We start from the raw sequence: 26,424 nt of genomic DNA, 5'->3' as shown, positions 1-26,424 counted from the left end.
CCAGGGCCTAAAAACTTTCTTATGGTGAAGTAAAATACATATATAGAAAAGTGCATATAACAGCTTATAACAAACTGTGCAATGAACACCTGTCACTACTGCTCAGGTTAAGAAATTGGACACAGCCAGGACTCCAAAAGCCCATTGCATGCCCTTTCTGATCACAGTCCTCTCCCTCACCTAGATTTTATGCTCATCACTAACTTGATTTTATTTTATAGGAATCCCTTCCTTGCTTTTCTTGATAGTTTTTGCCAACTTTGTGGGTATCGCTAAGAAAAATTGTTTAGTTTTGGTGATTTTTTTCCAGCATTATTTAAGTGGAATAATGTCTGTATTTTTTTGTGTCTGGCTTCATTTGCTGAGTGTTATTTCTAAGATTCTTGCATATCGTGGCTAACGGTACCCTTTCATTTTTGTTGCTGTTTAGAATCTGTAAGAATATTCTTCTGTGAGATCTATTGATGGGGGTTTGGGTTATTTACAGTTTTGGGCCATTATGAATAACTCTATCAAGCACATTTTGTATGTATTCTGGGATAACATGTGAAGGATTTTTTATAAAGGTATATATGTAGGCTTTCTGGGTAATAAAGTCACTGTCACTTTTTATAAGTCTTATAGAAAAGAACATTGTCAAATGACAAATACTATAAAAAGTGGTAATCTAATGTCTAGATTGGAAACATTGGTTGACTGTATCTTTACCCAGGAGTTTACACAAAAGGGCAATTCAGGTCAGTGGAGACACTAGACGGACTGTGATGGGAGTTAAGTATGGTAAAAAGGGGTCAACATTTTAGTCAAAGGGTTAGAATGTCTCCAGAAGTGAAATCTGTGAGTACATTGGTGTCATTTGTAGCTTGCAGTCAAACAATTTTCAAGAGTTTAATAACATTCTTTACACTGGGGGAGACATTTGGACAGTGAGAGGACAACTGACTGATCATTGGCCGTGTAGTAGCCAAAAATTACACAGCTCTTGTAGACTGAGATTTCCTTATGTCCTTTCTAAGAAGAAGGGAGGTGTTAACACTAACAAAAGAGAAGGAAAAATAATTTTGTCAAAAATAGAGATTGGGAAAAAGAAACATTTTGTTCAGCTAAATTGAAGATTCTGTATCTACTACAAACAATAGTGACTCTAAGGAGACTGGTATAGCCTAACAAGCCAAGGCAGTTTGGGTTTCTTTGCATACAATTGTACAAAATGTGCTGTAAGTGGGCCAGGGTGCTCTAATCAGATGTGCTATAGTTGAAGAATGGTGTCTGTGTGTTCCATCACATGATCACTCTGTGCTGAGGCATCCTGCCAAGACAGCTACATGAATTGTTTTTCATGTGCCCTGGCTAATCTCAAAGAGAAAGCAGAGGGTGTGCAGCTTGTTGAGTTTTCTCTCTATCTGAGAAACTTGAAAACTTGAAGATTTAATACTGTCTTAGTGGCATTGTGTCATTCTTCTAAGAAAATAGTTAACTTAAAGCATTTGGATACCACATTAAGATCCCATCGAGATAATGAGGGAAGGATTGAGGAATTATTTTTTTTCATTGGGGATCCTGCAGATAGGGTTGTTTTTACATCTGGCATGTGCTTCCCAGGTAGAGTAAGATGATATTTATGTATGAGAAGCTCTATTTGAGGATGCTTTAACATGCAGAAAAAACACAAATTTGCTTGCTGTTATGATTTCTACTGGATGTGGAGAGTTGTAGGCTGCTGTTTCTACAGATACAAAAACTAATTTATTATTCATTGTAGATCTAAGTACCTTATTGACTTGATTTCTTGTACTATTTCTGAATGGTCTCTGAATGCATGTGATTGGCGATTTTTTTTTGTGCTGTTGCTATTATGCCTCTCCTGGAAAACAAAATGAGCTTTTCATGCTTGAGTAAACACATGGATGCATTATGAAACTGTCAGACCCTTTGAACAACTGGCATAAGCTTATTTAAATATGCAGCTCTTTTGAATAGCTTTGTGTCAGCTCATGCTTCGGTACAACCAGCATAAAGACATTTCAATACATTTTCTTAAGAAATTAAATCTCAACTGTATGAATAAAGGACTAGTCCTTTTGTTGAACACCTTCATTATAATATGCAACTAATTGGTAGCATTCATTTTCAGAGCTTCGTAGTTCACTTTATTTTAAAATATCTTCCTTTTTAAATAAAAAAATTAAGTTGTGTGTACATTTTTTATTATCTAGCGTAACTGTTTTTCCTGTTTTCTTCCTGTCAGTATGAACACATAATTTTTTTACATAGTGTACCTGCAATTTTAAAAAAATTATATTTGCATTGTAAATCTTCCACAAATACTGTGGCCTTGATAGTAACTGTTTTTGTTGTTCGCTTAATATCAAATTATTTATTAACATGCTGGTCATTTCCCTTACTTTAACATGTATGTTTTCTGTTTGTACTGATAATGTGAAGACATAGGCATTGTAGCTTGTTCTTTTTATTTTCAATTATATTGCAAGGACAATGGTCAAAAGTATTATGTCAGTGGACTTGAGAACTTACGTTTTTCCCCTGGCTATGTAGCTCGGTTGGTTAGAGCATTGTCCCAAAGCACAGAGGTTGCTGGTTCAATCCCTGGTCAGGACACATACAGGAACAACAGATTGAAGTTCCTGTTTCTCTCTCTCTCACTCCTACTCTTTCTCTCTTGCTAAAATCAATACATTTAAAATTTTTTTTAATTAAAAAAAGGAAAACGTACGTTTTATGGGTTGTCCAATTGCTTTCAAAAAGATGGTGACTTTAACAGACTGATGGTTGCCGGAGTGGAGAGAGGCTGGGGGACTGGATGGAAAATGTGAAGGAATTAAGAAGGACAGCTTGGTAGTTACAAATAGTCACGGGGGTGTAAAGGACAGCACAGGGAACACAGTCGGCAGTATCGGAGTAACTGGGTGTGGTGCCGCTGGGTACCGCAATATCGGGGAACACTGCGTATGATTGTCTAACTGTGCCGTGTACCTGAAACTAATACAAAACAACATTGAATGTAAGTGGCAATTTAAAAAATCAAATAAGTTAAGTGTAATGAAAATGAAACTTATTATATATCAACATCCTTCAAAATGATCATTCAGAGCACCCTTACCTTAGTAGAGACTTTTCCCTTTGTAAATTCAATTTCTATTTAGCAAAGTAATAGATGCAGATAGTTTTTAAAATCCCAATGAGCCATGTAGGGTGACAGTGAAGACCAGCAGCCTCTTGCCCTCCCTTCTCCACTCCAGTTTCTGGCTTTGAGAACCCTCACCTCATGGCTGTTTTTACTGACATTTGCCTCCATATTTCTTGCTAAATGGCTTGCTTTTACAGTTTGATTTTTCCCCTTCACTTTATAGTTTTCTGTCAATTCCCTTCTATGGAAGATGAGACTTTAGCATTTACTGTTTCTTTCCCATCTTTTTAATAAATATGACATAAAATAAAATTTGGTTTTATGAATACAGAGATATTAAAGTATAATGACTGTATGTTGTTCATAACCGAATCTTATTTATATATATATGTGTTACATATATATATATATTTTTATATATATGTTTATATATATATGTGTTACATATATATATGTATAACACACACACACACATATATATAAATATATATATTTATATATATATGTGTTACATATATATATATTTTTTTAACAAAGACAGAGAGAGAGAGTCAGATAGGGATAGACAGTCAGGAACGGAGAGAGATAAGCATCAATCATCAGTTTTTCGTTGTGACACCTTAGTTGTTCATTGATTGCTTTCTCATATGTGCCTTGACCGTGGGCCTTCAGCAGACCGAGTAACCCCTTGCTCAAGCCAGCGACCTTCGGTCCAAGCTGGTGAGCTTTTTGCTCAAACCAGATGAGCCCACACTCAAGCTGGCAAACTCGGGGTCTTGAACCTGGGTCCTCTGCATCCCAGTCCGACGCTCTATCCACTGCGCCACCACCTGGTCAGGCCCAAATCTTATTTTTATTATGATTATATCTTCTTATACTTTATACTTTTTCTGGAAATTAATAATTCCTCCCCCCCTTTTATGTTTTGTTTTCTCTATTCCTGTTTTTAGTATAATCACCAAACATTTCTATTTCCAATTTATCACCGAATAAATCCCCTTGCTACTTCCAGACACATCAGATAATGTGTCAGATATGTATTTATTTATTTTTTTGCTCAAAACTCTCCTGGGAGTCTTTATGTTTTCTCTGTTATAGACTGGTTGCCATTAGGGGCTGCTTGCTCAGCTGACATCTTGGAATTCCTTTCTAGGCTTGTATATATTCTGATGCACAGTAATTCCTTTTAAAAATGTCTTTAACAAGGCCCTGGCCTGTTGGCTCAGTGGTAGAGCATCGGCCCTGCTTGTGGAGGTCCTGAGTTCGATTCCCAGCCAGGGCACACAGAAGCAGTGCCCATCTGCTTCTCCACCCCTCCCCCTCTTCTTCTTCTCTGTCTCTCTCTTCCCCTCCCACAGCCAAGGCTCCATTGGAGCAAAGTTGGCCCGGGCGCTGAGGATGTCTCCATGACATCCGCCTTAGGTGATAGAATGGCTTTGGCTGCAGCACGCCCCAGATGGGCAGAGCATCACCCCCTGGTAGGCATGCGGGGGGGGGGGATCCCAGTCCGGCACAGGCAGGAGTCTGTCTGCCCCCCCCCCCCACCACTTCTCACTTCGGAAAAATACAAAAATCAATGTCTTTAACATATTTTATTCTGAATTTTACATGTTTACTTAACATTGCAGAATGAACATTAGTTTTCATTAGTAAAAAATGTGACTACCTACTAGATAGCTTAAACGAATACTTATTATTCTCATTGAGTTATTCATTTTTAAAAACTTTTAATTTTGAGATAATTTCAGATAATAAAGGAGTTGCCAAAAATAGAATAGAGATGTCTTTTGTAGCCAGCTTAGCACAGTGATAACATCTTTATATGACTATAGGATAGTATCACAATCAGGAAATTGATACTGCTGCAATTCTCATTAATTTTTAAAAGACATATATTGTTTGAAATTTCATGTTGGACACAAAGTTTACATTGCAAGTATATGTGTGACCTATGTGAAACAATTTTGTCTTTCAGCAATTTTTCCAGCTAGCTAAATTACGAAAGCTTGGACTTAGTGATAATGAAATTCAGCGGCTCCCTCCAGAAATTGCAAACTTCATGCAGCTGGTAGAACTTGATGTGTCCCGGAATGGTAAGAAAATGATTCCACTTGAATTGTTCATTTGTCTCTTCTGATACTGGGAGGAGAGTTTTAATAAATATAATTGGATAAATGCTATCAGAGGTACTTTTCCTGATGGTTATGAGAAAGCTATGTATAAATTTGTGGATGAGATTAATGCCATTATCAAGTAGTTTAGTCAACTTACAGGTGTTTACCAAAAACTTTTCATGGCACAGTTTTTATTTTATATATAATATATATATTTAGCAAGCGAGAGAGAGACAGACAGACAGACAGGGACAGACAGAAAGATGAGAAGCATCAATTCTTTGTTGCAGCACCTTAGTTGTTCATTGATTGCTTTCTCATATGTGCCTTGATTGGGGGCTCCAGCTGAGCCAGTGACCCCTTGCTCAAGCCAGCAACCTTGGGCTTCAAGCCAGTGACCTGTGGGCTCAAGCCAGTGACTGTGGGGTCATGTTTATGATCCCATGCTCAAGCCAGTGGCCCTGCACTTAAGGTGGTGAGTCCACACTTTAAGTGATGAGCCTGCGCTTATGGGGTTTCGAACCTGGATCCTCAGCATCCCAGGCTGACACTCTATCCACTGTGCCACCACCTGGTCAGGCAACGCAGTTTTTAAATGATAACCTTCTCAAAGTGGGTTCAGGCTGACTCATAGAGTAGAAGTAATACAGTCTAGCTCCCTCGTTTCACTGGCTGTGACATGGGGGGCTGGCGGTGTGGCATTTGTCCAGTGCACAGCGGCTGCTGAGGCAGGGGAAGCGGCCCTGGGGAAGGGCCTGCTTCTTCGCCCGGGCCTCCGTTGCCTGGCGTGCTCCTGTGAGACCTATGTTCCTGCAGTGGACAGATCTGCTTTGCTGTTCAGGCAGCTTCTGCCAGTTTAATTTATTTCTAATTAGGCCACTGGTGGGCCTGCCCACTGGAGTTTGCCATATCTATGTGAGTTTATTTTGATTTCCAGATTTGATCATAATGTTGCTTTGTTTTAAATGAACATTCTGATCATTTGTGTCCTGTTTAACCTTTCACTTTTAAACAGAGTACCCTGGTTTAACCTTGTGTTGCATAGCCCTTAGAGCACTCCCTGGTGTGTCAGTAACCCTGCTTGTTTTTGCATATCTGATTAATTACTTAAAGTGGGGGATCTCAGGCTCTTGTCTTAAGTGATGGGACTCAGGTCTGCGGAGCTCTGGTGTTATTTCCTCCGGATGGGCCCTGTTGTAGTCTGAATCGCATATGAAAGTGATAACCCTTTTCTTTCTCTCCTATTACATACCTGTCTCATTTAGTGTTTCGTTTTTTGTTTTCCTATAAGAATCTCTGAGTTTTTCCCCAGTGAACATCAGGTGTGGATCTTGTTGTGAGTCTCGTGTCTTCCGCAGACACTCCCAGACCCAAATGCAGTATTTTTGGGTCACTATTATAAGGCGGCAGGGATGATCAGTACTTGATTGACAACACGATGAAACAAAAATGATCTCCTCCCCCCTTTTAACAGCTTGTTAGGTTGCCATCATCTATTCCATCTCATAAATTGGAAACTGCCTTTAGGCTAAAGTCATCTATTTCTTGACATGGGGTCTTCTTTTATTTTTCATAAGAATTATTACTTACCTTGAAATCCTAGAAAAGGTGAAGAAGTATTTATTTGGGGGCATGATTTACAGCGGCTGATCTGGTCTGCTCAGGTCAAGGGGCTCTGAGTGTAAGAATGGGGTGGGGGGCACTGACATTCTAAAAGCATTGGCTGGAGCTCGTGGCCGATGTCACCTTAAGGTCGCATGCTCCTGTCCGACAGGGTGCCTGCTTCTATTTGGGTGCTCCACTCTGCTCTCCTCTCCCTGCGGACCTGCTCTCTGGGAACTGGCCTGTCCAGAAGCAGTGCATTGTGGTCTTTCTCCATGGACTTCGCAGCTTCTGTGCCTGCTGTGACATTCCTCTCGCTGAGGAGTCTGTCCAACAGATGATCTTTTTAAGCCAGTCATAAGCCATAAGCCACAGGTCACTGGACATTATAAAGATTGGCTGCCCCGGGACAGGGTGGCAAGCAGGGCAAAGCATGGCTCTGCCCCGCAGCACGGACTTGGTTGGTGAGCGGTGTTGCATACACCGGGGTGTGCAGTTGGAGCAGGCTCTGAGGTCAGAATTGCTTCCAAGGCTATCCTGTATCACCCTCACCCGAGGAACACATAACTCCAACTGCTCTCTCCTGCCTGAGCAGTTGTCTCAGTTCTAAAGGGTGGTTGGCTGGCTGCCTGGCTACTTTGCACTGTTTTACAAGGAAGCAGCGACTTTGTAAAATGGCCACTGATATCATACAATCCAAAGAAATGAAATAGCATTTTTGAAATTGGCATTCGAAAGGAAAGTAAGCAGGGGTCCAGAAATAATTGAGAAAGAGAAGTGTCTGCTTTAATTATGTGGGAGGAGAGAAAACAGAGCTTCCAAGTCCCCAGCTGCATTATAGCTATTGGGTTGGCTGCTCTGCCCAAGGTCTGCGCTGTCAGTCGCCGCTGCTCCCAGTTCCCACATCAGCTCTTTCTTCTCCAGCGTTCATACCTAGAGAGAAGGACTGCCTGCCCCTGTGTGCGTTCCAGCACATTGATTCATGAAGGGGAGCTTTCCCTGCAGCCTGGGTCAGGACACAAAGAAATTTGCATCCTTCGGATACCTGTTCTCTCTCTCTCTTTTTTTTTTTTTTGCTTTTTCTGAAGCTGGAAACAGGGAGAGACAGTCAGACAGACTCCCGCATGCGCCCGACCGGGATCCACTCGGCACACCCACCAGGGGTCGATGCTCTACCCACCAGAGGGCGATGCTCTGCCCCTCCGGGGCGTCGCCATGTTGCGACCAGAGCCACTCTAGCGCCGGGGGCAGAGGCCACAGAGCCATCCCCAGCGCCTGGGCCACCTTTGCTCCAATGGAGCCTTGGCTGCGGGAGGGGATGAGAGAGACAGAGAGGAAGGTGCGGTGGAGGGGTGGAGAAGCAAATGGGCGCTTCTCCTATGTGCCCTGGCTGGGAATCGAACCCGGGTCTTCCACACGCTAGGCTGACGCTCTACCGCTGAGCCAACCGGCCAGGGCTACCTGTTCTCTTTTTTACGCCATTCTCACTTTCAGCCTTCTGTCCGTGTGGACCTTTGTGAGGGGTCCTGCAGGCCTTTTACCTTCTCTCTCCGGCTGTAGGGATGCCGAGGCGGGGTTCACTGCCCTTCCCACTCTGGCAGGACCTTGCACTGGCTCAGAGTTGGAGGCCTGTGTGTTGGGTATGGGTCAGGGGGCAGTGGGCAGCATGGAGGAGGGTGGCAGGGTGCAGGACTTTCTTTGAGGTTGTGAAAAGACTGCGGAGAGGACAGAGCAGGACAAGGTCACCATTTATTCTAACCAACAGGAACAGGGGTCTCAGGCTATTTCCAGGTTGGGCAAATCGCACTGTGCTTTACAGATAAAAATCACATTAATGTGAATTTCCTGAGCAACTGAGTAGGTAGATAAAAGTCACAGAGTCTGCAGTCTGAGACTCTGGAAACACCTAGTTTGTGTGGGTAAGGGTTTGGGGCTCAGGTCTGGAGGCCTACAGAGCCTCTAGTCTTCTCTGGTACCCGTTGAATTGCCTGCTCTGTGATCAGTGGTGGTTCCTTTGAGTCCCTGCCCGGTCTCTGAGTTGTAGCAGGGCCATAGTCAGGATTGGCTTTAGCCATGGTAGGACCTGTATTGGCTTTTTAAATTCCAGAAGTAGGACTTAAGCATGGCTTGACCATGGAGAGGAAGGCAGGATGTTGGTATGAGACCACTCAAGTCCATTGCATCAGTGCTTGTCCTACTTGAGCATACAAAGAATTACTGTAGGATGTTGCTAAAATGCAGATTGTGATGCAACAGGTCTGGAGTGGAGCTTGAGATCCTGCCTTCACCAGCCGGCCCTGCTGGTCCTCTGAACACACTGAGTCACAAGATGTGAGCTGTCCTCACCCACAAGTTCACTAGTAAGGTTTCTTCAACCGCTTTGTGTCCAGAGCACACATTCACTCAGCTCCGGGCATCTTCCCACGTGGGACGGGGGGAACCTTCCGGATATTTCTGGTTAAAGGCTGAGATGCTCGAACTGACTCAAGCTCAGGCTGGCTTTGATTCTAGGAGCAGAATTAGACCTTTCCTGATGTTCCCTGAACAGAGAGAAGAGAAGTCTTGTTCTTTTCTAAAAAAAAAAAAGATTTGTACACGAGGGAGAGTTTTTACAGGCTCGTTTCCCCAGCTGAGGAGAGCTGCCACGACTGCCAAATCCTGACTTTTGTGGCTTTGTTTTCTGATATTTCAGGCGCAAAGTCAAGGGGATTGTGTGTTGCGTCAAAGAGAAGTGTGAGCTTTGGGAGGGAGAGGGCAGTGCTTACGGCTTATATACTGATATCTATAGGCTGCGAGACGGTTTCTGAGGAAGGGTGGAGAGGCTTGGGACGAGCGCAGTGGGTCCGGTTCTGTCCCCAGATTGGCCTGATGTGCTCTGCAGCCAGGACTCTGGGGGGAGCGTGGGCTCTGCCACTCACCACACGACAGGGCTGGGCCTTGTTCTGAGAGGGACCGGGACAAAGTCCTCCCTCCTTAAAAGCCAGTGAGGGGCGAGGAACGTGACACGGTTCTCATGGCCTAACTTGGTGGATTATTTTTTTTAATCAGGCAAATAAGTAAAATATAAACGCAATAAAAGAAACTGTTTCTTGTGAACATAGATTGAAGGATGGAGTGTACGGAAATTGGTATCTGAATATACTGTTAAAACGTCTAAAAAAGCATGCAGGCTTTTCACTGAATGAGGTCTGAGGCTATTTTCTGTGGTGAAGTGTGTATGCCTCAGAGCCTGGCCTTTGTATTTCTCTGCTCACTGATTCTTAGCTGTTTGAGGCAATTATTCTAGGTATGTGAGAAGAGTTACTATCCCATAGTACTCTCTTGTTATCCAAGAATCTAGAGCAGCCTTTTAAAAAAACTTTTTATTTGTTGATTTTAGAGAGGAGGGTGGTGGGGGGAGAGAAACATCGATTTGTTGTTCTATTTATTTATGCATTTATTGGTTGATTCTTGTATGTGCCCTGACTAGGGATCAAACCCACAACCTTGGCGTATGGGGACAGTGCTCCAACCAACTGAACTATCTGGCGAGGGCTGGGGTAGACTTAATGCATCATGAATCCTGCCCGAAGGCTTAATAATTTGAATTTTACAGCCTATGCAGTAATTTGACTTACATCACAGTAATGTGTCATTATTCATTTAGTTCAGTTTTTCCCAAAGTGTATGTAAGGCACGCACCAGTGGTACTGCTAGATAAAATTTTAAGTGGTACTCAAAATAGCAGTTTTTAATATAGAATCACAGTGAGAAAGTTACCCTTTTAAAAATGATTCCTTTTGGTTGCCTTCTGTAAAACTTAATAACACTATATTTTATTTGTTGTTATATTTATCTTCTGTATCTTGGGGAGATAGTTCTTATTCATGTTAGTGACTTAAAGAAATTTGCTTCCTTTAGAAATAAATTTCATTCACATTTTAAAAAGGCAGTTTAAAATACTGAGGCAGAGGACACATGCTATACCACCAGTATTGTAAAACTGTGAAGGTAGAACAGGAAGGCTGAAGGTAAGGAAGCACTGATCAGTAATAACATATCATGCCAATGAGGTCATGAGTTTATTTCACTTACGGTGCGAGAAGGATATTGCATTTAGAAAAACACGGCCAGAGTCTGAATACCCTGGCTGATTCCTTTGCAAATTTGGGTTAACAAGAAACTAAAAGATCGTTTTAGTACAAATCATTCCCAGCACAGGACAAGGATGAACCAGTCTGTCTAGCAGTAGGGTCATCATCCCACAGAGTCTAGAGGTTAGACTTTGATTAAAGGCCTTGGTTAGTTGGTTTCTGTCCACCCATAAGATGTTGATCAGTGTCTGTGGTCTGAGGCTGTGGGTTGTTTAATGAAATCTAAAGCCAATTTTGAAGCCTGCCGGAATGACCTTATATAACATCGTCTTGGTGTTTTTGAGCATGCCCAGAAAAAAAAGTTCTTTCTGGCAAGCAATAAATCTAGTGTAAAGTAGAAGTTTTCCTACTTAGTTATGAACAGTTAGCTTTTTTATTTTTTTAATTACTACATATATCCATGCCACCAGTGTGGCAGAAGCCAATTTTTACCTGTGTACCCTTCGTATTTGCCACAGTCAAGACATTGTTCTCTCCTATCTCACTGCCTAATTTGAGCCCAAGTTTAGTGCTCTGTTCAACGCACCGCTCCAGTGACGAAACTTAATATTATAGTAGTTGGGTTTGTGACTGTTAAATGTTACAGGAGACGTCCAGGGAAGCAAAGCTCCACTCTGCCACTCTTCCATATAGTTGGAGAGCGGGGCCGTTTCCAGCCCTGAGTGTGCGGTCTTGCCTTTGCAAGGGCTGCGGCTGTCTCTGTCTACACTTTGCCTTCTCTTTTGTCAGGAGGGGTTGATATGTAAAATATTACCTTCCACTCACATTTTAATTCCAGGTAATATTAATTGTTTTTTACGTGGAGATGGAAAGAGAGTGGATTCCTGTGATATTTTCTAATCACCATTCCATGCTACGGACATTTTTCCAGGGAACATTGTTTACATGTGATGTATGGAAACCATTTTAAACACTGAACATGTTGGGGTAAACTTTGCAAACAGATGCTTCCCCACCTTTATTTGGACTATATGAAGAGATATCCATGGTATCTTAGCAGATAAACCTGAAACTCCATCGCAATTTAATGTTACAGGTTATTAAATCGGAAGGGAAATTCTTACAGCAGTGCCTTCACTCAGACTGTTTTTGGAACTCTTCAGATTTGTGGTAAATTATTTTGCTTATCTTCAGACCAGTAGTTTCACTTTTTAGAGTGGGGTTGTTTTAAAAACAACCAAACATTATTTAATGTCAACTTAGGTAAATAAACAAGAACACTGAAAATCTTGCATTACTCAAACTCTGCCTCAGAGAGCGATTTCAAAAAACCTAAAGGTAAACTGTTGTTATTTTTATTATGTTAATATGGTTAATTCTGTCAGAAAAATTGTGACTGTGCTGAATAAGTTGCCGGTTTATATAACTTTCTCTTCTGTCCTTTTTTTTTTTTTCAATTAGCAGTTTTGTAATAGAGATGGTAACCTCTGAGTTTGAGAACAACACCTCTGAATATATTTTTTAGGTCAACAAGCTCTTCACTTAGTCCCAGGTTCTCTAAATGCTTTGTCTATTTTAAGTACCTCCTTATCTCCCCCCCCCCCCCCACTCCATTCATTCACTCAGTCTCCACATGCTATGCTCTGTGTTAGGTGCCATTTTCCAAAAACAATGGTCGATTAGCACAGCATAGGCTAAGTTAGAGAAGCAAAAATAACTATAGTGGCTTCTGCTGAAATAAAACAAAACCCCAACCTGTGAGATGACAGTTTTGCTTGCTTTTTAATTAGGCAATTTATGTACGTATTGGTTTGACAGTTTCCAACTCTGAAAGTGATTGAGAATGAGCAGTCATATTGCTTCATTTTGATTTTGAGGTCACCTATTTGTCGTGTGAATCTGGCTTGAGCCAAGTGATGCTGAGCCTCCAGGCAACTGAAGCCTGGATGGCGTCTCTGTCAGGATGGTGACAGCAGCATGCTGCTCTGACTGCAAAGAGGGCTCTGAGGTTATTATGCCAGAAAAGACACAGCTCATCAAGGGAGGAAGGAACCGAGAAGGAGCGTGAATGAGGAGCAGTAGTAACTGCAACTTGAGGATTATATATAGAAATGATTTGATTTTTAAATTAGTTTTTAAGTGTTGAATAAATCCTCAATCTGACATATCCACTTAAAGTTAATGAATTATGATTCTGAATTCTTATTCAGTCTAAAAAAGCCTTGGTAAAAGTAAATGAATGGGACTATATTAAACTAAAAAGCTTGTGCACAGCAAAAGAAACTGACAACAACAACCAAAAGGAAGGCAACCAAATGGGAGTTGATATTGACAAACAACAGCTCTGATAAAGGGTTACTATCCAAAATATATAAAGAACTCACAAAGCTGAACAAGAGACAAGTGAACAGTCCTATTAAAAAATGGGGAGAGGACCTGAACACACACTTCTCTCATGAAGACATACAAACAATAAATAGATACATGAAAAGATTCTCATTTTCCCTAGCTCTTAGAAAAATGCCAATTAAAATTACAATGAGATACTACCTCACACCTGTTAACAAGTGCTAGAGAGGTTGTGGAGAAAAGGAACCCTCATTCACTGCTGGTGGGAATGTAAACTGGTACAGCCACTATGGAAGACAGTATGGTATTTCCTCAAAGAATTAAGAATAGAGCTAATATATGACCCAGAAATCCTTCTACTGGGTATTTACTTGAAAAACTCTTAAAACATTTGTACACAAAGACATATGCACCCCCATGTTCATCACAGCATTATTCATGGTGGCCAAGACATGGAAACAACCAAAGTATTTCTTAATAGATGACTGGATAAAGAAGAAGAGGTACATATATATATATAGAATACTAGTCAGCCATTAGAAATAATGATTTATCCTCATTTATGACAACATAGATAGACCTTGAGAATATTATGCTAACTGAAATAAGTAAATCAGAAAAAGCTAAGAATTATATGATTTCACATATAGATGGGATATAAAACTGAGACTTGTGGACATAGACAAGAGTGAAATGGTTATCAGAAGGAGGGGGGTGAGGGAAAGGGAGTAAAGAGGGGCAAATATATAGTGACAGATAATGATTTTACTTTGGATGATGGGCACACAATGCAATGACTAGTTCAAATGCTATAGAGATGTTTACCTGAAACCTATGTGTTCTTGTGGACCATTGTCACCCCATTAAATTGAATTTCTAGATAAAAAAATATATATATTAAAAAAAGAAAATGCTGGACCTTGGCCTTTTAAAAATATACTTATCAACTATATTTCAGAATTATTAATATTTTTTTATTTTAAGCAAAATTTATCAAGTAATTACTATATTTGTGTAAGACACTTTGCTGAATTCTCCTATTCTTAAGGAATTAAATCTACAGGCACAACATATGTGTATAAGGAGCTGTACATTAACGCCTATTATATTACTGTTATATAAAGTGCTAAGGCCATGTAGAGAGGTGTCAGTGATTAACTGATTTGAAATGGCTTGAAGAAGGAATTTGGGCATTTCTGGTTTGAAGTTGAAATTTCATACTTTAGTGGTAAATTTGGAAAGAATTAATAAGATGAACCCTTAACTGAGTATCAGTTATTGGACAATTTTTTCAAATGTTTGTAATAGATTTACAGTGTCAACAATGTCACTGAAAGTGCAAATATCTCAGTGCTTGTCTACACTGAAAATTTTAAGATTCATTAAAAAAATCAAAGAAGCAAACATAGATGCTTAAATTTTCAACAAAATATTAGCAAACCGGATCCAACAATACATGAAAAAGATCATACATCATCATCAAGTGGGATTTACTTGAGGGAGGCAAGGCTGGTACAATATTTGGAAATCGATAAATGTGATTCATCACATAAACAAAAGGAAGGAGAAAAATCATGTGATTATATCAATCAGTGCAGAAAAAGCATTTGATAAAATCCAGTACCCATTTATGATCAAAACTCTCAGCAAAGTGGGAATGCAGGGAACATACCTCAACATAATAAATGCCATTTATGACAAACTGACAGCCAAAATCATACTCAATGGGCAAAAATTTAAAGCAATCCCTTTAAAATCAGGAACAAGACAGAGGTGCCCCCTTTCACCACTCTTATTCAACATAGTTCTGGAAGTCCTAGCCACAGCAATCAGACAAGAAGAAGAAATAAAAGGCATCCAAATTGGAAAAGAAGTAAAACTGTCATTATTTGCTGATAACATGATACTGTACATAGAAAACTCTAAAGTATCAGTCAAAAAACTATTGATAAATGAATTTGACAAGGTGGCAGGATATAAAATCAACATTCAGAAATCAGTGGCATTTTTATACACCAACAATAAACTGTCAGAAAGAGAAATAAGGAAACAGTTCCCTTCACTATTGCAACAACAACAAAATTACCTAGGAATAAATTTAACCAAGGCGGTAAAAGACTTGTAATTGGAAAATTATTAGACATTGAAAAAAGTCAAGGAATATACAAACAGGTAGAAACATATATCATGTTCATGGATAAGAAGAAATAACATAATTAAAATGTTTATACTACCCAAAGCAATCTATAGATTCTATGCAATTTCTACTAAAATACTAATGGCATATTTCACAGATCTAGAACAAATATTCTAAAAATTTATGTGGAATCAAAAAAGAACCCGAATAGCCTCAGCAATTTTAAAAATGAAGAACAAAGTGGGAGGTATTGCAATTCTGATACCAAGTTATACTACAAGGCCATTGTAATCAAAACAGCTTGGTATTGGCATAAGAACAGGCATACAGATTAATGGAACAGAAGAGCGAACCCAGAAATAAACCCACACCTTTATGGGCAGTTGATATTTGACAAAGGAGGCAAGAGCATACAATGGAGTAAAGACAATCACTCTAATGGATACTGTTGGGAAAATTGGAGAGGTGCATGCAAAAAATGAAACTAGACTACCAACTCACACTATTCACAAAACAAAATGGATAAAAGACTTAAATGTAAATCATGAAACCATAAAAATCTTGGAAGAAAACATAGGCAGTAAATTCTCCGATATCTCTCGTAGCAATATTTTTGCCAATACAGCTCCATGGGCAAGTGAAGGACAAAATAAACAAATGGGACTATATCAAACTAAAAGCTTTTGCACAGCAAAAAATAATACCATTAACAAAATAAAAAGACAACCCACACAATGGGAGGACATATTCACTGATATGTCTGATAAGGGCTTAATAATGAATATTTATAAAGAACTTCTAAAACTCAACACCAGGAAGGTAAACAATGCAATTAAAAAATAGGCAAAGGACCTGAATAGGTACTTCTCCAAAGAGGACATACAGATGGCCAATAGACATATGAAAAAAATGTTCAATGTCACTCATCATCAGAGAAATGCAAATTAGTGTCACAATAAGGTACTATCTCACACCTGTCAGAATGGCTCTCATTAACAAATCAACACACAAGTGCTGGCAAGGGTGTGGAGAAAAGGGAACCCTCCTGTACTGCTGGTAGGAATGCAGACTTCCACAGTATACCTACTGTGGAAAACAGTATGGCATTTCCTCAAAAAATTAAAAATGGAGCTGCCTTTTGACCCAGCTATCCCACTTTTAGGAATATCTCCTAAGAGTCCCAAAATAAAAATTCAGAAGAAGAGATTTATTTCCATATTTATTGCAGCATTGTTTATAATAGCCAAGATCTGGAAATAGCATTGTTTATAATAGCCAAGATCATTGTTTATAATAGCCAAGATCTGGAAACAGCTCAAATGCCCATCAGTTGACGAGGAGATAAAAAAAGCAGTGGTACATATACACAATGGAATACTACACAGTCATGAAAAAGAAGGAAATCTTACCTTTTGCGAAGGCATGGATGAAATTTAAGATTATTATGCTAAGTGAAATAAGCCAGGCAGAGAAAGACAAATATATGTTCTCACTTATATGTGGAATCTAATGAACAAAGTGAACTGAGGAATGGAATAGAGGCAGAGGCGGGGTCAAGGGGAGCAGAGGGACAGCTGTCAGAGGGAAGGGGGATGAGGGAACCGGATCAGAGAAGGGGACGGGATCAGTGAAATTATAAATACATAACACAGAGATACAAATAACAGGGCAGCAAGTCCCAGAAGGAAGGAAAGAGGAGAGGGAGTTGGGGGAGAGGGGCACGGTGTTCGAGGTGGGCGTTGTTATATTGAGTGGGACACTTGAATCCATGTTAACACAATAAATTAAAATTCTTAATAAAGAAATAATAAAAGAAAAAAATTAAAGAAGCATTGAATATATAACAATAAAAACTAAGACGATCTGAGTTGCCATGGAGTTTTCTCTTTTTTTGTTGTACAGCTGACTAATGCTGTGTTGTGAGGATTTGTCTGCCAGGTGAAATGCTAAGCTCCTTGCTTTCATCCACATGGACTGACTATTGAGTTTAAAAACTGCCAAAATCTGAAGGGCTTGACACAGTGAGGAACTTAATTATACTGCTCAGCATATAGTCGTGTGTGTGTTTGTGTGTGTGTGTGTGTGTGTGTGTGTGTGTGTGTGTGTGTGTGTCGGGCAGGGGTGTAGAATAGGGGCAGTGGATGATGAGAGGGCTCTGCTCTGCAGGGGGATCCAGGCTTCTTCCTTTTTGTGTTGCTACGTCTTCATTCTATTAGTGAACTCCAAGGTCCCGTGGGAGGAGAAGAAGACGGGGCATTGTGCGTAGGCGATTTTTATGGGCCATGTCGAGAAATGGTGTACATCATTTTCATCCATGTTGTATTGGCCAGTTTCATGACAGGACCTGGGAAATGCAGTTAACTATTTGTATGTGAAGAAGTGAAACCTGGCTCTTGGTAAGGTACTAGCATCTTTTGCCACAACTGGCATTTAATTGAATGCTGGAGTTGTGTACGAACGCACACACACATGATTTCTGTTGTACTTTAACAACCTTCCAGTGAGTGACACATTTATAGAAAATACAGATCACTGCTCAAATAGGACAGTTTCTTTCTTCCTACTTCTGTACAAAAATGTATAAACCCAGACATAGATTAACATGATTGATATACACATATTTGCAAATAGTATAAAACCTATGTAAGTATGTATGTTATTTTTTTTTTAATTTTTAGAAACTGGCTTAAAGTATGTTTTGAAAATGAAAGTTATGTTTAAGGAATGATTGTTGAAGCACTGGCTTGAGGCAGTATGGCATTGTTAAAGGTTTTCAAGGTAGGAACCACCATGTTGGACAAGGTACTTAACCTCTTTGTTGCATCTATAGATGGAGATTATAATAGCACCTACTTCGTGGAGTTATTTTGACTCTTAAGAGACTGTGTATGTAAAGAACATAGAATAGTGTCTTGTACTTAATGACCAGCTCCTTTAATTAATCCTATTAGTTTTTCATTTTGGGTTATGAAGATCTGAACTAGGACTGTGAGAGTAAGAATATATGGTGGAGGTGAGGACAGCAGTAGGTTTGAAGGGTTGAGCGGTGCAGGTGAGGGAGGTTGCTTCCTGAGGTGATGTCTAGATCCTGAGCACCATAGGCCAGGCAGGCATTGTGCTGTTCCAGCACATCTGTTCTAGCTAATGCATGTGCTAATCCTGTGAGATGTACACAAGCATCTCAGGATGACTGTGGAGCAAATGGAGGCTTGAAGAAGGTCTGACGTGCCCCCAAATCATACTTCTAGACCATGGTGGAGCTGAAATAAGAAATCCAGAGGAGTGGCACTTTTAATTATTTTGGAGCATATTAAAGATGAAAAAGGTGGGGCTGATCGTTTTAGTCTGTGTTAAAGAAAGGTTGGAGACAATGTTATATGACTAGGTTCTCTGAATTCAGAGATAACAGGAGAAAGTCATTCTAAGACATTTAAACTTACAGAAATCTGTGTAGTGAAGGAATCAAACCACCTATAGATGTGGCCCACCCTAAGAAGTGGTTTGTAAATCTTTAATGGCCAGAAATGGAATATCATCTAGTGAGAGATAGTAGTAGGGCTTTCTCAGTAATCTGTGATGTAATATTTCTAAGGTCATTGTTGTGCTGTCTTGGCAAAAGATTGGTGATTTGCCAGAAGTGTAGAACAAGGAAAGCCATAGACTAAGACTATGTGGGGTTTTAAATTGGAAAGAAAAGTAGAGGCAAGATGAATGTCCTAGGTTCCGTGGAAGCCAGGTATAGCCCTTTCTTATGGAGATGCCTTGTCACGGTTAAGGTCATTGCATGTTCTTTTCCCCGGGTGTGATATTCCCAAGCACCGTGATGGGGTACTTCATTCTCAGTCTGGACAGTGAAGAGAGATGATATGCTGACATGCTGACATTAGTACCCAGTTCCACTGGCATTCAGATTGGTCGCTCACGTTTTCTTAGTGTGTCACATGTTTTTATAGTCTTATCTCTCTGAACAAACTGTCCCTGACCTGGCAAGGTGATCACGCTCACCTGAGAGCCTACCGGCATCCTCTCCACAGGGAGGCTGTCTGGAGCCGTCAGCAAGTTGCCCTCTTTGAACCACTCCTTTGAAACTTTGAGTAGTGCCAGCAGCAAGATTGCATTTTTTCTTGCTGTAGATAAAGTGAATTACATTTGACCTTTCTGGAGAAGACTAGGAAGAGCACCTTGAGAAGGGTAGAGAAATGAATTATTGGGATCATTTCTTCCCTGCTTATGTTTTTTAAAGCACTTGTTGATTGTTGAAAATGAATAGTAGGGAAACATGAAGAAACACTTTGAAAAACCAGGAGAATTGTGTAAATCTTTATCATCAGAATATTTATTGGAGTCTAACTCTGTAACATCTGTGAGGGTAAGCACTTCCAGTGTATTATCTCACTTACTCGTTAAGCCATCTCTGAGAACTGAGCTTGTGTCTTTGTGTAGGTGAGAAGAGCCCGTTTCAGGGTAGCAACTTTGTCTGGCTGCATGGCTAGTGAGTAGTAAGAGCTGGTATTTGATCCCAGGTTTGTTAGACTTCAAAATCACAATTATGTCTCTCCAATATAAAACTTTTATATCCTATTGCCTAGAAATAATCACCTATCATTAATGTTTTGTGTATTTTATTTGTCTTTTTTTCCTTTTCATTAACTTTTCCACAAAATTGGAAATATACATGTAAATATCTCTCTTTTTTCACTTAACATAGGTTATGAACATTTCACATACCATTGTTAAATACTTAAGTATTTTAAAAAGGCAGAATAATCAATAACTGTTACCTTTTTGTCTTTATGGCGAATATATGAACTGAGCTATGACTTTAACACTAGCAGGAAGCTATAGGTTTCAAAGGTAGGGTTCACCTAAGGTAGACAACTGACTAGACAAGGGAATTTCCAGAAGGACCTGATAAGTTAAAGGTCAGCCAGTCAGACTGAAAAGAGTTGAATAAGCATTTAGAAGTCTCCATCTCATTAAGGATTCTCGTGAAGTAAATTAGGAAGGTACAGTTACCCCTCTGGCCACATGGTTAGAGAGGTACATGCAGAAAAACGTGGACAGAAGCGGACCATGCATAAATGCTCAACTGCTCTGAAAGTACCATGAAGCAGTCAGGGCTCTGTTTACCTAACATGTTTTGTTCGTGAAGGTGCTTGGTGAAAGTACCATTACACATGAATGGTTGGTGTCTTGAAGTATTTAACTGTGTTGTTCAACCTTTGTTTGATGGTGTTGGAAAATGTTAAAGAAGAGGCAAGGCTGATGCGTAGTGAGTCAAGATGAACAAGTGGGTCTGAGCAAATTAGACAAAAGTGGGAAGACCAAGTGCCAATAACTTGAGATGTGATCACAGGAAAAGGCAGCCCGGAGCTGGGGGAAAGCTGAGTAATGCCAGAGGGGCCGGGGGGACTCGGATCTCTCCACAGAGGCCTAAACCAAGTCAGAGGTGGCAAGCTCCCAGGGAATGGACCATGCTAGCTACATCATGGTCTGTCTGCTTAACTTGGTGAGGAACCAACGGGCCAGTCTGGCAAGGACCTGGGCCACTTCAATATTAGCCGTAAGTTGAGTCAAATGTCATTGAGAATGTACTTTATTTACTACAGTCACAGGGAACATTTTTGTTTCAAGAAGTGCCCCGTGCCCCCGCCCCCTTTTTGTCGATCCTTGCTCTATTTGGGGGTTTTGCACAGTGGTAACTAGAGAGGAAAGGTAACTCCTGCTGTTCCTTACCTCAGGGTCCCTGCCTATGGCTTTTGTCATGGACTGGTCAGCCTTTACATTTGACCAATTGGACCATGGCAAAGGGGCCTCCTCCTTGTGGGCCTGGCGTTTTCTGAGCAGCTGCGTCTGTCTTCAGGAGTGTCCTACTGCCAGTTGAATTTATTCTTATCTTCAAAATCCCTCTCTGCTGCACTAGCAACTGTAGGACCTTTTTTTAGGGTTCCAAATGCTAAGAGCGAAAGAAGCTCCAAGAAATGTTCTAAATGAAGGCAGTATATTTCATTATGAAAAGTACAACAAAGCAGCAGAGAAGTCTTGGCTGGGCTCTCTGTCACGGAAACAAGGGGCACAGCAGGGACAGATTTTTAGAAAGAGCGGTATTCATTTCTTAAGTATTTAACTAGCACCAGGTATTTGATTTCTGTGCTCGGGGCCAGAGATAGCAAGTCAGTTCAGTGACGGCTCTCGAGGGATTTACGGCGCACAGTGGAAGGACCAGATTCATTTGTGATGACACAGCAGTGTGCGAAGTCCTGACGCAGAGGTATAACTGGGGGAGGCCTGTGGCGGGGTGCCGTGATCGTTGCTGGGGATAGGAGGAGGGTTAGGAAGGCTTCCTGGGAAAGAGGACATTTACTCAACTCCCAGGAACAAGCAGCAGGTAGAGGAAGAAGCACGGGAAGGATATTTGGACAGAAGAAATAACAGGAATGTATGTCGGAACAGTGTGAAGTAGCTTGGTGAGTTTGGGGAATGCACGGTATTACTGCAGCGCGTGGTGAGAGTGAGATGGCAGTGAGATCATGGAGGCCCATGTGCGGGGCTGCAGCAATGTCCTGAAAGCTGTGAGGAGCCGTGAAGGGGTTTCCAGCACAGGAGTGGCTCGCGCTTGCAAGGAACCTGGAATTGATTGAGGGCAGGTGCAGGAGGCCAGGCATCCGTGTTGAAGGTGGACGGACTGGAGAGGAGAGCAGGAGGAGAGGAGATGCCTGCTGGAACAGGCCTGAGGATGACAAGCGGGGAAACTTGCTGGACTGGGAGGGAGAGGAGGGGCGGGGTCTCTGATAAAGTGCTAGCCGATAGGACACTGAAGAGAGCATCCGGTCTGGCGGGGGAGAGACGAGCACGTTTGTGGGCACGTGGAGGGTGAGATCCCTTAGGAATATGCAGGTGGAGATCTCTAGTAGGCAGCTGCATGTAAGGGTCTGTGAGGCTCTGGAGACATTTAGCAGGAGATGAAGTTTTGGGAGTCGTCCTTGTGTGGATGATGGTGGGACCTATGGGACTGAATGAGTTCAGTCGGGCAGGAGCGGCTCTGGAGTTGGCAGGCAGATGAGCACGCAGAATCCATCCCTGAGGGCACAGCGGGAGGGTTTCCCGGCAGGAATTGTAGGAAAGGGCCTGGAAGGGAAGGGCTGAGCAGCATCAGGCGTTCAACATCAGAGACGTGACTGATCCCACGGGCTAGCGCAGATTAGTGGGTGAAGTCGTCATGGATGAAACTGTTCAGGCACCGGCTGTAGAGAGGCAGGACCTTGGGGAGCAGCATCACTAAAGGCCTGATGAAAAGAAACCTGAGAGAGACTGGGAAGGAACAGGCAGGGAAACAGAGGAATCTCGGGGGCCTCACCGTGAACCAGAGGCCGGGGAGCACTTCCAGGAAGGCTGCGGTGTGAAATGGGGCAGAATGGTCAATAGGCGTGGACTGAAAAGTTTCCACTGGGTTTGTTTGGCATCAGAGAGGTCATCTGTGACAGCAGAAGCAGTGTCAAAAGTGCTTTACAGCACACACTGCTTTTTTTTTTTTTAATGCTTTTCCCCTTCGGGAGATCAGAGGAGGGCTTGAAAAACACCAGCAATCACCGTTTCCTGGAGGAAACAACAGCAATCACCGTTTCCTGCTGGATCTGCCAGTTCTATGGGATGTGAGCAATTATGATGATGTGTATGTCTTGGACAGCTAACTAGGATCTAATTAATGGAGGAATTTCACAACTCGCTGGTCATAGTGTGTACGTGTTTGATCAGTGTCTGGCGTGGAGGTGAGCGATTGCAGCCTTGCTGCTGCCGCAGAGAGGCAAACTCAGAAAGCAGAAAAGTCTATGGTCACACCACCCTGATCGCGCCCAGTCTCGTCTGATCTCTGAAGCTAAGCAGGGTCAGGCCTGGTTAGTACTTGGATGGGAGAAAGCAAAAAGGGTGGGGGTAACCAGTCACCTATACTCTTCTAGAGTCTGGTCATTAGCTGTGGTTGTGACCAGGGCAGACTCTGGATGTGTTAAGCCTGGTTATTCCATGTTCAGGACCACAGACACGATAATGGTCCCTCCCCCCAGACCCTTAGTAATTGAGTTTTATCCATTGTGTTTCCAACTTTGTTTCACCTTGAGATTTTTTTTTAATTGTAAAAGCAGTAAAGAGTTATTATAAAAAGTCAGTGGAGGCAAGTAAAGGAGAATGCCCCTGCCCTTCCCATTTCCAGACTCGCCCCCACTCGCTGAGCGGACAGTGCTGGGTGTCACACCAGACAGTGCTTGTTAATACTAAGTTAATACTGATGTTAAAGTATTTAATATCAATTAACATTAAATGTCTTTATATTAAAACTTCTAAAACATTAATATTAAGTATTTTAATATTAAAATTAAATTAATCCAACGTAGCGCTTATTTTTATGCTACGCCCCTCCCCCACTGGATTGTGAGATTAGATCATAGTGCGCACACAGTGTGCCTCTCTTGTTCACCTTTGTCTTCCTGCCTTCGGCCACATAACCTGACATGTATAGTCAGGGCCCATTAAATATTAGTTGCTTAAATAATCAGATAAATGAACAAATGAATGAAATAGCGTTTAGGCTTTGCGTTGGGACTATTGCTTCTATCTCTTTTGTTGTAACTTCAGTGAGAAACTGAATACATGAGGAGAGCACCCATTATTGTCACTTTTTTGTTAGTAGGAGTGTTTATTCTATGGAGGGCACCAAGGACGAGCTGTATAGGGCCTGCAGCCCCTTCATCCAGCCCACGGGTGCAGATTTCTTGAATTATGTGAGTCAGGTTAATTCAGAAACTGGCAGATGACAGGCGGAGAACACATCAGACATGACAGACTTGGCACTTCCACAGAACTATAAGATGTGATATTTGTAACGCATTTTAAGTTTTTAAAAAAGAAGCACATTGGGACGTCTACAGGAATTTTAAACAGTTTAGAACTTGTTTGTTCTCTGAATGTTAGACGCTAGAGCAGTGGTTCTCAACCTTTCTAGTGCTGTGACCCCGCAATACAGTTCCTCATGTTGCGGTGACCCCAAACCAAAAAATAATTTTGGTGGCTACTTCATAACTGTAATTTTGCTACAGTTATGGTTCAGAATGTAAATACCTGATATGCATTATGTATTTTCCGATGGCTTTAGGCGACCCCGCCGGGTTCGCGACCCACAGGTTGAGATCCGCTGCGCTAGAGTGTTATCACAAGTATAGCAGAAGGAAGAATCCTGCCCAAGAGATGACAAACTAGTCTACTCACAGAGACATTCAAACCATGTGGGCAGAACCGTCCTTGTAGGTTTAAAAGGGACGAGGGAGAAAAAGATAACCAAGTTCAGTAAATCAGAATGCCCTGCTGATCATCGGACCACAGAAAAGGGGGCTTGCAGGTGTGATGAGAGCGTGAATAGTTTTCTGCTGAGAAATTTAGACTTTGGATTATGGTCTTTCTGCCTGCGCTTGGAGCAGTGTTTGTCCAGGTGGGCTCTGGGACCATGCACCTTAGAATCGTTAAAATTGCTTATTTCTACCTCACCCAGGACTAAGCAATCAAAATATGAAGATCAGGATCCCTGAGCCTGCATTTTCATCTCCAGGAAAACTCCTGTAAGTTAGAACTGGAGCTAGGAGCCACTCTTGTAGGAACCTAGCAGGACGTAAACAGCTCTGGACAGGGTAGGATCATCAGCAGCCCTTAGGCCAGAAGCTGTTTCTACAGCCCGGCCTTTCTCCTCTTCAGCTGAATCCATGGAATGGTGGCTTACCTACAGAAAATGAGTTTTGATCAGTTCAAAATTCAAGCATCTATTCCAATAATTCAGATCACCACTCAGCAAAAGCAAACATTTTACCTCCTCTCTCTGTTTTTGTCCTAAATTGGGACTGAGGGGCAGAGGCATCACTGTGAAGATTGCTTTAATAGAATTGCTTTAATGGAACTATAATAGAACCAAGCTTGCTATATTATCTTCAGTGAGATTGAACTGAAATGAGGGGTATATTTTATACTGGTTCCCAGGCTTGAATTTTCTGTATTCCTATAGACTGCATTTGTTATGAAAGATTTTTCTCAAAACATTGAATTAGGAGAAATACTCATTGTAATTCTGTGAAAGAACTCCAATACATTCATCCAGTGGCAACGCTAGAAGAATATATATGTGCATTCTTCCGATGATGGTCACTTTAAGGGGATGATATAAATTTTAATGTATAAGTTCAGTTGTGTTCTTTTTTAGAATTTAAATGCTTTATAAATGTCATGCCTTTTCACCTGTTAGGTGACAACTTACAATTTTTAAGCCCTTAAGCTTTTTCTACAGTATTTCTTTGAATAATATAAACATGTTTTGGGGGTCTTCTTAGAATACCTTTTGCACTTCATTTTCTAGTAGTTTAACCTTTTTTTTTTAAGGGTTAGTTTTGAAAAAATGTACTTGTGTTATAGGTAAAGGAATTTCTTAAAACATTGATTTTTTAAAAATGGGAAGGAGGCAGTTAGATTCAGACAGCCCTGTGTTCATCTTTCCCCTAGCCCTTTCCTCCACTCCTTTCATCATCTTGAAACAGAAGTAGCTTTCCCTCTTCCATTGCTACCTGCCTCCCATCTGAGGCAGTCTAGTGACGCCTTCAGTGCATGCAGCCTTTACGTGGTGGCTCTGCCTCAGTCTGAGCAGATGCGGCTTGACTCTGGAGGTGAAGTGTGGATGGATGGGAGCCGTATTCATGCTTCATCATCCGATGCCCTAAAATGGCCAGAGTCTCATCAACCTCATCAACGTCGGTTCTTAGCCTGGCTGCACATCTGATTCACCTGAAGTAGCTCTTGCTGTTGTTGTTGTTTTGTTTTTTAATACTGTCCACATCCTACCCAAGCTAACCTGTTGGAATCTCAGGTGATGACGGACCCAGATGATTCTGACGTGCAGTCAGGTCTGAGAACCCGTCAAGGTCAGTGTCTCGGTGCTTCTCAGAGGTGCCCTCAGGATCCCTACCCGAA

At 41.4% G+C, this 26,424-nt stretch overlaps 1 protein-coding gene across 1 annotated transcript in view; it reads left to right on the top strand.

Moving 5' to 3' along the window:
* LRRC1 (leucine rich repeat containing 1) overlaps positions 1–26,424 on the top strand; it is a 137,884-nt gene that overhangs the window by 46,114 nt on the left and 65,346 nt on the right. The window contains exon 2 of the mRNA XM_066359181.1: positions 5,124–5,241. Within this exon, the coding sequence (XP_066215278.1) occupies positions 5,124–5,241 (118 nt within the window). The remainder of the gene's footprint in view (positions 1–5,123; positions 5,242–26,424) is intronic.

Source organism: Saccopteryx leptura, chromosome 1, assembly GCF_036850995.1.
Source record: "Saccopteryx leptura isolate mSacLep1 chromosome 1, mSacLep1_pri_phased_curated, whole genome shotgun sequence".
Lineage (NCBI taxonomy): Eukaryota > Metazoa > Chordata > Mammalia > Chiroptera > Emballonuridae > Saccopteryx > Saccopteryx leptura.
This window is presented reverse-complemented; position numbering and strand designations above follow the sequence as displayed.